Source organism: Erpetoichthys calabaricus, chromosome 2, assembly GCF_900747795.2.
Source record: "Erpetoichthys calabaricus chromosome 2, fErpCal1.3, whole genome shotgun sequence".
NCBI classification, from domain to species: Eukaryota; Metazoa; Chordata; class Cladistia; order Polypteriformes; family Polypteridae; genus Erpetoichthys; species Erpetoichthys calabaricus.
Genome location: NC_041395.2, coordinates 235,120,871 through 235,133,606, shown reverse-complemented (window position 1 = coordinate 235,133,606; position 12,736 = coordinate 235,120,871). Strand labels below are relative to the sequence as shown.

At 42.0% G+C, this 12,736-nt stretch overlaps 1 protein-coding gene across 2 annotated transcripts in view; it reads right to left on the bottom strand.

Moving 5' to 3' along the window:
• LOC114646888 (ubiquitin thioesterase Zranb1) overlaps positions 1-12,736 on the bottom strand; it is a 170,630-nt gene that overhangs the window by 112,137 nt on the left and 45,757 nt on the right. For both annotated transcript variants that reach the window (XM_028795270.2, XM_028795269.2), the window contains one exon: positions 10,563-11,414. In XM_028795270.2, coding sequence (XP_028651103.1) covers positions 10,563-11,373 — 811 coding nt within the window. In that variant the 5' untranslated portion in view covers positions 11,374-11,414. The remainder of the gene's footprint in view (positions 1-10,562; positions 11,415-12,736) is intronic.

Sequence of the window (12,736 nt, the reverse complement as noted above, 5' to 3'; positions counted from 1 at the left end):
GCATGCCCTGGGGGTGTCCATTTGGGAACTGAAGCCCAGAGATGTTGCCAACTATAGTATGGAATCCTCCCCGATTGTTCCATGATGTTTTCCTTCTAGCCAATCTCATGGCAAAGATAGGAATTTTCCTGCCTTTTCTTTCTCCTAGCCTCCCATGATATACTGTATATACAGTGGGTACGGAAAGTATTCAGACCCCCTTCAATTTTTCACTCTTTGTTATATTGCAGCCATTTGCTAAAATCATTTAAATTAATTTTTTTCCTCATTAATGTACACACAGCACCCCATATTGACAGACAAAAAAAAGTATTTTTGAAATTGTTGCAGATTTATTAAAAAAGAAAAACTGAAATATCACATGGTCCTAAGTATTCAGACCCTTTGCTGTGACACTCATATATTTAACTCAGGTGCTTTCCATTTCTTCTGATCATCCTTGAGATCACCTTCATTTGAGTCCAGCTGTGTTTGATTATACTGATTGGACTTGATTAGGAAAGCCACACACCTGTCTATATAAGACCTTACAGCTCATAATGCATGTCAGAGCAAATGAGAATCATGAGGTCAAAGGAACTGCCTGAAGAGCTCAGAGACAGAATTGTGGCAAGGCACAGATCTGGCCAAGGTTACAAAAAAATTTCTGCTACACTTAAGGTTCCCAAGAGCACAGTGGCCTCCATAATCCTTAAATGGAATACGTTTGGGACGACCAGAACCCTTCCTAGAGCTGGCCGTCCGGCCAAGCTGAGCTACCGGGGGAGAAGAGCCTTGGTGAGAGAGGTAAAGAAGAACCCAAAGATCACTTTGGCTGAGCTCCAGAGATGCAGTCAGGAGATGGGAGAAAGTTGTAGAAAGTCAACCATCACTGCAGCCCTCCACCAGTCAGGGCTTTATGGCAGAGTGGCCTGTCGGAAGCCTCTCCTCAGTGCAAGACACATGACAGCCCGCATGGAGTTTGCTAAAAGACACCTGAAGGACTCTGAGATGGTGAGAAATAAGATTCTCTGGTCTGATGAGACCAAGATAGAACTTTTTGGCCTTAATTCTAAGCGGTATGTGTGGAGACAACCAGGCACTGCTCATCACTTGTCCAATACAGTCCCCACAGTGAAGCATGGCGGTGGCAGCATCATGCTGTGGGGGTGTTTTTCAGCTGCAGGGACAGGACGACTGGTTGCAATCGAGGGAAAGATGAATGCGGCCAAGTACAAGGATATCCTGGACAAAAACCTTCTCCAGAGTGCTAAGGACCTCAGACTGGGCCAAAGGTTTACCTTCCAACAAGACAATGACCCTAAGCACACAGCTAAAATAACGAAAGAGTGGCTTCACAACAACTCTGTGACTGTTCTTGAATGGCCCAGCCAGAGCCCTGACTTAAACCCAATTGAGCATCTCTGGAGAGACCTAAAAATGGCTGTCCACCAACGTTTACCATCCAACCTGACAGAACTGGAGAGGATCTGCAAGGAGGAATGGCAGAGGATCCCCAAATCCAGGTGTGAAAAACTTGTTGCATCTTTCCCAAGAAGACTCATGGCTGTATTAGCTAAAAAGGGTGCTTCTACTAAATACTGAGCAAAGGGTCTGAATACTTAGGACCATGTGATATTTCAGTTTTTCTTTAATAAATCTGCAACAATTTCAAAAATACTTTTTTTTGTCTGTCAATATGGGGTGCTGTGTGTACATTAATGAGGGAAAAAATTAATTTAAATGACTTTAGCAAATGGCTGCAATATAACAAAGAGTGAAAAATTGAAGGGGATCTGAATACTTTCCATACCCACTGTATCATAAATGTGAAGACACAAACACCAAACCTATCATTTAAGGTCTGTGCTGATCAACTTTGTGGCATCCTCCGTTAACCATTCAGTCTCTCACTAAGGCTCCAGAAGTGCAGATGTTGTGGAAATACATCCCACACTGTACCAGTTCTTAAGAAGGCAGGCTCTTCTTCACCTGACGAATACAGACCAATGGCCCCTAAATACCATATCTTGAAGACAATCAAGTGGTTTTTCCTGAACTATACGAGTCCTCTTCTGAAACAACACTTGAACCCACTAGTATTTGCTTACAGAACAAAGACTGGGGTGGAACACACAAGCATGTGTGTGTGCCACCAGGCATACTCACATCTGGACAAACCTGGCAGCACTGTGAGGATTATGTTTTTTGATTTGATCCAGTGTCTTCAATACCATCTAGCCTTCCTTGTTATGGGGTGAAATTGGGGATATACAGGTAGATAAGCTTTTGGTGTCCTTTATAGTGGACTACGTGTTTGGTAGTCCACTGATTTCTAAAGCTCAAAGACTGCGTCTCTGATATGGATGGATGTGAGCGATACTGGAAATAGTCCTATCTCATTTTCTGTTCATTCTGTACACTGCTGACTATAAATACAACACTATGTTCATGTCATTAGCAGACATTCTTCAATGATTCTGTAGTAGTAGGGTGTAGTAACAAGGGGGATGAGACATAGTATAGGATTCATGAAGAGCACAGAACTTTGCATCAAAGACGATGGCCCTAGGAACTTTCATCGCACCACAGCATGCTCAGGTCACTATTCAGGGAGTGAATGTGGAGGTGGTACACCAGGGGTCCACACCAATGTCAGGCTGGGCTTGTCTTGTAATATTGAGAAACTATAAGAGAGAGTAGAACCGGGTTCATTTTTTCCTAAGGATACTTCCCATAATGTGGGTAGTGACATCCTCTTCATGTTCTACAACTCTGATGCCCAGTGTAATTACATACACTGCAGTGTGCGTGGCCAGAAATATCACTTCAAGAGTGCCCCATCTAATCAAGAAGCTAACTAAAATGGCAGATTTGGTTATAGGACATATTCTCGACTTGCTGAAGGCAGTAAGCAGAGAATTAAAACACAATACACATCATCTCTGACACACTAATATTGAGTACTTTTAATTATTCAGCAAAAATGTTTAGAAAAAGGCTCCTTTCTACAAAGCAAATATGCCTTTATAATGTCTAACCATAACACTGACTGCTCTTTTTATCTTTAGCCATGAGTTTCTTTGTTTAGTAGTTCTGGTATGTATTTATTTTTATTTATTCAAGCTAGGGAAAATTAAAGTTCAATATATTTATCTATTCTCTGTAAACTCCAGAGACTGTGCTGTGCCCAAGGAGGGCAGCTGTTTCTAAGACGCTGGAAAATACCATGTCAGTGACTAATGATTAAAACACAGTTCTTCCTCAACCACTGTGTACCAGCTAGACATACTATCAAATCAATCTATCACACATTCATAAAATGTTTATCGAGAAGATTCAAGGCTAACATGCTTAACAAATTTACAAATAAATTAGATTACATCTTGCCTGAAGAAGGGGCCTGAGTTGCCTCGAAAGCTTGCATATTGTAATCTTTTTAGTTAGCCAATAAAAGGTGTCATTTTGCTTGGCTTTTCTCTACAAATAAATTAGACAAATTTTGCTGTTAACAAAAAGCCTATGGTTTACTAAGCAGTAATTTCAAATTCTTGTTTCTACTTTACCTAATTTAAAATGTGAGCTGCTGCAATTAACACAAGCTCACTAACCATCCAAACTCAGAGAAGAGATTTTCATTTTAAAGGTCAAAATTAGAAGGTAAGAATTCTTTAAAGTAGCTGTTTGTCTAACTGTACAGGATTACTCCTCAGATTAGTTTTTCTCCACTTTCTTTAGTGTAAAGGCTAATGTTCCATACTCTCTAGTAGTGCTGGGCGGTATACCAAAAAACATTTTTTATTTTTGTTATGATATGGATTTTTCTTATACCGTAACATTGGTTTAAATTGCCCAAACAACATTCAGAACGTGGTGTAGCAGGAAATTGTTTAAGGGGGGGACACCTTTTCACTGCTGCATCGCTAAACACGCTTGCAACTGAGTACATGTGTTAGTGGAGGTATTTAACAGTGAAAATAGACAGAGAACATTCTGAAACTTAAGCTGTAGCAGATGATAAAGTTGAACATGACGACATAGAAGAACTTTTGCCGAAAAAAGGAGGCATGTCTGTTGTCTGGAGATACTTTGGTTTTAAAAGATCGGATGTGGACCATTATGTTCAAATGTGTAAATACTGTTTCTATACTACTGGATAATACTGCAAGCCAAGTTGTATTTGTTTTATTTATTTTTTTTTTTCAATACTGTGTAATGTACCTGGGTACTGTGTAATAGTGTGACGACATGTTTAATTTATTCTCGACATTTCTACTTTATTCTCGCTGTTTATGTCGAGATTAAAGTCGACATATTGACTTTATGCTCGTAATTTGTCATTAAAGTAGAACATCGTAAACTAAACTTCATCTTAAAATCCATCCATCCATTTTCCAACCCGCTGAATCCGAACACAGGGTCACGGGGGTCTGCTGGAGCCAATCCCAGCCAACACAGGGCACAAGGCAGGAAACAATCCTGGGCAGGGTGCCAACCCACCGCAGGACACACACAAACACACCCACACACCAAGCACACACTAGGGCCAATTTGTAGAATCGCCAATCCACCTAACCTGCATGTCTTTGGAATGTGGGAGGAAACCGGAGCGCCCGGAGGAAACCCACGCAGACACGGGGAGAACATGCAAACTCCACGCAGGGAGGACCCGGGAATCGAACCCAGGTCCCCAGATCTCCCAATTGCGAGGCAGCAGCGCTACCCACTGCGCCACCGTGCCGCCCTCATCTTAAAATGAATATTTAAATTTACTAGATTTTCTCAAACTCCTTCATAAGTTATGTAGCACATTAAATGCTTTGTGTTATTAAATGCTTTGAGTTAAGTGTTCCCCAAGCCATGTTAATTGCTACGTGCGTCTTAAACTGACTTCCTCGTGCACTAAGAGGAGGCGCAGGCAGCAATCACCACACAGAATACATTAATTTCATGATATTCCTGCTTCCTGAACATTTAAAATGCCAAGATAAATATTTTATATCATTTTCATGATGAAATGCATTAAAATCATGTGGGGGTACGGTGGCGTTGAGGGAGCACTGCTACATCGCAGCAAGGGGGTCCCTGGTGTTTCCTGCCTTGAATTTGCATGTATTTTTGATGGGTTTGAAGATGGATGGATGGATGTAGGATGTGGGGTTTTGTAAGGCTATATTGACCCTGCAAGTGTATGTATTGCTCGTATTCACCCTGCGATGTGCTGGCGCCACATTCAGGATTTGCTCCTGCCTCGCACACAATGCTTGCTGGAACCCTGAATGGGTGGCATAATTAAACATGTATAACGAAGATTTTTTTTTTAAAGTTCTGAACACTCCGTAGTCTAAGTTTATAACTAGGTTTATTTCACAAAGACGTTTATCGTATGGTGATTGGTTATGTGGAGAAAGAAAAAGGAAAGATAGGAACTGCGGGTTTGGTACATCAGACAGACAGAGCACACTTGCAATAAAGAAAGCCCGCTCAGAAGAACATCCATTGAATTCTGTGTTCGTGTCTCCGACCACCAGATCACGAACCCAACATTTACACAATATTTAAGTTAAACCTGTGCGATACCCATTCATGCATCCAGGATTTTGGAGCATCGTCACACCTGCCATAAAGTTCTCTACACTGAACGTACACCTGGAGACCCCTTACTCCGAGGGAGCAGCACTACAGTGCATGATTAATACCTGTTTTAATGCATTTCATCATGAAAATTTATCTTAGCATTCTACATTTTCAGAGAGTAGAAATATCATGAAGCGAATGTATTCTGTGCGGCGATCACTGCTGGCGCCTCCTCTTAGTGCAGAGGAAGTCAGTTTAAGAAGTGCGTAGCGATTAACACCTGGGTCGGGGAACACTTAACACAAAGCATTTAATGTGCTACATTAACTTATGAAGGGGTTTGAGAAAATCTAGTAAATTAAACATTGATTTTAGGATGAAGTTTAGTTTACGACAATCTACTTTAATGGCAAAATAAACTGAGAATAAAGTGGAAAGGTCGACTTTAATCTCAACAGTTTTTTTTTTTTTTTTCTTCATTGTGTCCATATTTTTTTTTTCTTCACCATGGCCCTAATACACTTCCGTAGGGCTATACCACAAACAGCATTATAAATGCAAGTTGCAGTTTAGTTGCAGTTTTATTATTTATGTATATAGCTTAGCTTGAAGCAAGGTCCATATTAATGCAGTTTGCCTTAATGATGGTTCAGTTGGTAAAGATTTCATCACCAAGTTACACTTGTTTTATTTTATTTTAATTTGGTGAATACTGTGTAATGCACCTGGGCCTTGAAGTCTTGGAAGTAACAGTATTATTACTGGAAGTTGCACTATTATTTATTGTATTGTTATTATTTATTAGTTTAAATATTAGCAGTTTAATGATGGTAAAGTTGTTTAAAAAGTCACTAACGTGTCAGTGGACAGAGATTGTTAACATTAACAAAGTGTAGTTGGTTTACAAAAAATAATTTACTATTTATTCCTTTTCTAAGACATGTTCAGTGCAATACAACTTTTGACAAACACCTCTGGATATTTTACTAAGTCTAGTAGTTAGTAGTAGTAGTCAGTAGTTAGGCGCCGCCGTGAGTGGCAGCCTTTCCAGTAGCTCCGTGTAGGACTTTATCTTGTTTATCTTTCAACCTTTTTCTCTCTCTCTCTCGCTTTGATCACTCCTACCACTTTCTTTATGTGGACTCGTTTCCTGGACACGTTTTACTACTTGGACATGGATTTTTACATGCCGACACTCGTCTATTCAGGTAGTCAACTTCCAGCACTGGCAACAAAGGCCCGTGCCGGTGTGGTTCCCTATTTACCTGACGAGGTAAGAAGGCCGTATCGCAGCAGCAGAGATTGTGCTAAGCTAAAGGCTAAGTGGCTAGCAAGGAAGGGGCGATACAAGACTTCGGTGCCTTCTGTGATCCTGGGAAATGTGAACTTACTACCAAATAAGATCGATGAACTGGCTGCACTGGTGAAAAATGTCAGGACCTACAGAGAATGCAGTTTGTTGTGTTTTTGTGAAACGTGGCTAACAACTAGCACCCCAGATGCTAACGTGGAGCTACCCGGGTTTAGCACAGTTAGAGCGGACAGAGACGCAAATACCTGAGGGAAGCAGAAAGGAGGAGGACTCGCTCTCTATGTGAACACAAGGTGGTGCAACCCTGAACAAGTAAAAGTGAAAATCTCCACTTGCTGCAGACACATCAAACTGGTGGCCATAAGTCTGCGTCCCTATTACTTGCCCAAAGAGTTTGGACACGTCATCATTGTTATTGTTTACATCCCTCCTCGCGCGGACATGGAGATAGCGGGTGACATCATCCATTCTGCTGTTGCTAAACTACAAACACAGTACCCCGAGGCGCTTGTGCTAATCTCTGGAGATTTTAACCATGTGACACTGGACAAAACATTACCTGCCTTCTCACAGTATGTGGATTGTAACACCCAGGGAAATAGGATTATTGACCTACTTTATGCAAACGTTAAGGACGCATACAGCGCCACCCTGCTGCCTGCGCTTGGGAAAGCAGATCATAACCTGGTTCTAATTCAGCCTCACTACAAACCAAGAGTGAGGGAGCTACCTACAACCACATGCTCATTCAGGAAGTGGTCCCCTGAGGCAGAGCAGGCTCGGAGAGAATGCTTTGGAACTACGGACTGGGATATCCTGCAGGGGTCACATAGTGAGAACATTGGGGAGGTTGTTGACTGCACTACTGACTACATCAACTTCTGTATGGACATTGTAGTTCCAGTAAGAACAGTATGCTGCTATGCTAACAACAAGCCATGGATTACAAGTGACATCAAGGGTCTTTTGAACCAGAAGAAAAGGTCTTTTAAAGGTGATGATCAGCATGAGCTCAGGCACATGCAGAAGGAACTCAGAGTCCAGCTCAGGGCATCGAAGGAGCAGTACAGGAGAAAGCTGGAGCAGAAGTTGCAGAATAACAGCATGAAGGAAGTGTGGGATGGGATGAAGATCATCACTGGCTGCAGCTCGAAGCGGGGTGCCTCCATCAAGAGAGACAGGAAGAAAGCAAACCTGATGAACAACTTTTTTAGCAGGTTTGACCACCCTAACCCACTCTCACCTCAGAGTACTGCATCCTTCACCCATTCTTCTGGTGATACTAGCATAGGAGAGAGTTTTCCCCACCCACAATTACAGCACCCCAGGTAAGCAGAGAGCGGAGGAGACTTCGTGCCAGCAAAGCAGTGGGTCCAGATGGAGTATCGCCATGACTGCTGAAGGCCTGTGCATTGGAGCTGGGGAGTCCTCCACAGCGCATCTTCAACCTGAGCCTGGAACAGGGGAGAGTCCCAAGGCTTTGGAAAACATCTTGCATCACCCCAGTCCCAAAGGTATCCCGTCCTGGTGAGCTGAATGACTTCAGGCCGGTCGCCCTGACATCACATGTGATGAAGACCATGGAGTGGCTGCTGCTTCACCACCTGAGGCCACAGGTCCGCCACGCCCTTGACCCTCTGCAGTTCGCATACCAGGAGAAGGTGGGAGTGGAGGATACCATCATCTACATGCTACACCGATCTCCCACTTGGACAGAGGCAGTGGTGCAGAAAGAATTATGTTTCTGGACTTCTCTAGCACCTTCAATACCATCCAACCTCTGCTCCTTAGTGACATGGGAGTAGATTCATACCTGGTGGTATGGATCGTGAACTATCTTACAGACAGACCTCAGTATGTGCGTCTCGAGAACTGCAGGTCTGACATTGTGTCCGGTCCTGTTCAGCCTATATACATCGGACTTCCAATACAACTCAGAGTCCTGCCATGTGCAAAAGTTTGCGGACGACACTGCTATCGTGGGCTGCATCAGAAGTGGGCAGGAGGAGTATAGGAACCTAATCAAGGACTTTGTTAAATGATGCGACTCGAACCACCTACAACTGAACACCAGCAAAACCAAAGAGCTGGTGGTGGATTTTAGGAGGCCAAGGCCCCTCACAGACCCCGTGCTTATCAGAGGTGACTGTGTGCAGAGGGTGCAGACCTATAAATACCTGGGAGTGCAGCTGGATGATAAACTGGACTGGACTGCCAATACCGATACTCTGTGCAAGAGAGGAAAGAGCCGACTATACTTCCTTAGAAGGCTAGCGTACTTCAACATCTGCAATAACATGCTGCAGATGTTCTATCAGATGGTTGTGGCGAGTGCCTTCTTCTACGTGGTGGTGTGCTGGGGAGGCAGCATAAAGAAGAGGGACGCCTCACGCCTGGACTAACTGGTGAGGAAGGCAGGCTTTATTGTAGGCACAGAGCAGGACAGTTTTTGACATCTGTGGTGGAGCAACGGGTGCTGAGCAGGCTCCTGTCAATCATGAAGAATCCACTGCATCCACTGAACAGTATCATCTCCAGACAGAGGAGCAGTTTCAGCAACAGACTGCTGTCAATGTCCTGCTCCACTGACAGACTGAGGAGATTATTCCTCCTCCACACTATGCGACTCTATGCGGTTTGGGGTAGAGATTGTTAAACATTAACATTATACAATGTTATTGACTGTTATGCCTGCCTCGCACTCTCCACCTTGCATTTTTTTAACTTGCACTGCATTTTTATCACTAATTAATATTATTTTTATCAGTATGCTGCTGCTGGAGTATGTGAATTTCCCCTTGGGGATTAATAAAGTATTTATCTATCTATCAAAATGCCTGTTTGGATGGTTGAAAATATGTTGTCAAAATTTTAGTTTAAGTTGGTTGCAAACTTTGTTCAATAGTAAGGCTCTATATTTTAACTGCATCTGACACGCAATGTGATTCCTTCTCTTCATTAGTGCCATCCCCTTGAAAACTATCACTTTATGGGGCCATGCAAACCTGTATTAATACTTGTGTGCACATTAAAAAATTTTGTGTGCAATGTACAATTTTCATGACAGTGGAATAGGTTATTCTTAGGCAGTAATTGCAGTTGAAAATGTGGTTTATATCCACTCATGCATGGGAAGAAAATACTGTCCGATACCGTGAAACCGGTATAATTTTGAAAAATACCGTGACATAGAATTTTGGTCATACCACCCAGCACTACTCTCTGGTAGAGTCTGCCTTGCTGATCTCTGTTTACATGAAGTCCACAGCAAATAAAGACCTACACTAGCTCAACTACTCTAATACCTATTTGTAAAGGGACAATACAACGAAATTACCATAAAGCTCAGAAAAGCAGATGATGGGTGGGGGGGGAATCTTTTTGTAATCAGCAAATTTGCTGATCACCAATGAAGTTGTTTGTAGTAAAAATTGTACGATCCATCGAGAATTACTAGTAGAAACTAGAATATCAAAAGAAGAAGCCATACAGAGACAATAAAAGCTCAGAAATGCAGCGTCTGGTCATGCGAAGCAGCTAAAGCTATACATATCCACAAAACAATGAAATTAATAAACTGAAATGGGACATAACACACAATTATTCTACACCAACACTTCATAAGTCTACTAACATTGATATCAGATTTTAATTTGTGTTACAATGCAATGAATTATCGTTAAAGAAAACTTACCTGCACAGGCATTAAGAAACAGCCAGTCAGTCTTCCTCATCCTGTTTTTGATTTGCTTTAATTTTTTAAAGTCAACCTCAAGTTCCTCCTTACTACCAACAGCTCCAGCGGCAAGCTCAATTCTTTGAAAATCCATTTTCACATCAGACTCCCGTTTAGAAGTAGGAGGGGACCGTCTTTGCCCACTACTGCAGCCACCTCTCCACCTTGATCGGTCCTGTTCATTTATAATAGAAGGGTCCTCTGACTCTGCTAGCTCTATTGCTTCAATGTTATTAGGCTTGGGGTGATCACAGACCACACACTTCCTGGTTTTTGGCCAGTTCTCATATGTACAAACTGTGCAAGTCCAATGTTGTGCTCTGGTATTTAATCTATTCCGATCATTATATTCCTCACAAGGATCAACAGCAGGCAGAACAGGTCTTAAACCAGAACCAGATGACTGAGGAGACTCTGTAGGACTTCTGGTACGACGCTGACATAAGCACTGAGTACAGCGTATTGCACGGGGCCAGTTCAGGTAGGTACACATATGGCAAGACCATTTACTAGTGCTTTCAGTTGTAATGCAAGTTTTAACTCTAGGCCTAGCACTAGAGTCTGGACAGATTAAAAGACTGCTCCCTCCTTCGGTACTTGAAGGTTCCCATTCTCTGTTACCATCAATAGTTGAGCTGCTCTTAAATGGGTCTTCTGTAATAATGGTTGTAGTAGGTCGCTGAGCACGGCACATGGTGCATTTAATAGCTGAAGGCCAGTTTTCATACGTGCAGTATTCACAGGCCCACTTAATTCCAAGTTCTGTCATCGTTGGTCACTGTGGTAGACACCAACAGGTTGAGACCAAAGCTGTTTAAAAATAAATAAATCCAGAAATAAATATATATTTATATAAATGAAAATTCAAAGAGCATGCAGATCATCAATATGCAAATCGTTTTTAATTTCAGTTGAATTAGCTACATTTAAACATGTAACAGAACTCAGCGAAAATCAATGCTAAACTGATACAAAACATTATAAATGTGAATAGTGAACAATTTGGCAAAGTACAAAGTTTCAATTAATGTTCTGCTATTTTTAACAGTGTGAAAAATGTATTTTCTCAACCAGAACAAATTTAACTTTATTATTTGACAATGACAATGATAAAGACTATTTAGAAAAGAAAGAAAACCCATACAATATCCAGGTACATTTGATGAATATCCATCCGCCAACTAATTTTCACATATGTATTCAATGAGTAAATGCATCATCAATTCTGAGCATGCGATGCTCTTTTTTCTCCTCTTTTCCTTAAAATTACAGCTATGCTGTTAAGACTAAAGACAACATCTGGCTGTCTGTGCTCTGAAAAGGAAATATATATGCGAGATGTGCTTTCTCAACCCTTGCCCACTATTTTCACATTTGTCTTCAAAAAAGAAATATATTTAGAAGCAAGTAAATGGATACATCTCTGGTTTTGTGCATGGAAAGAAATTCCAAAGGAATAAAATTAATTGAAATGAAAGTAAAGTGGTCCAAGACTGATTAAACTATTCATCACATCATCTCACAACTTGTTCAAAACTCACTTGCATGGTGTAACAGCAAATGGCCAATGCTGTACTTCACCCAAAAAACTATAAGGTTTATGAAAGTGATACTCAATTTCTGAGTGTTCCTCTTCACCTTATTTGGTAAAAAAAAGACAAATATGAACATATTCTTGAAGAAAACCTCCTGTTCTTACAAGAAAAAAGAAAAACACTATGCACACAGTCTAAGTAAATACGGCAATAGTTGAAAAAGTCAATCCACATGAATATTACATTTAGAGCTTCATGGGCGGCACGGTGGCGCAGTGGTAGCGCTGCTGCCTCGCAGTTAGGAGACCCGGGTTCGCTTCCCGGGTCTACCTTGCGTGGAGTTTGCATGTTCTCCCCGTGTCTGCGTGGGTTTCCTCCGGGCGCTCCGGTTTCCTCCCACAGTCCAAAGACATGCAGGTTAGGTGGATTGGCGATTCTAAATTGGCCCTAGTGTGTGCTTGGTGTGTGGGTGTGTTTGTGTGTGTCCTGCGGTGGGTTGGCACCCTGCCCAGGATTGGTTCCCTGCCTTGTGCCCTGTGTTGGCTGGGATTGGCTCCAGCAGACCCCCGTGACCCTGTGTTCGGATTCAGCAGGTTG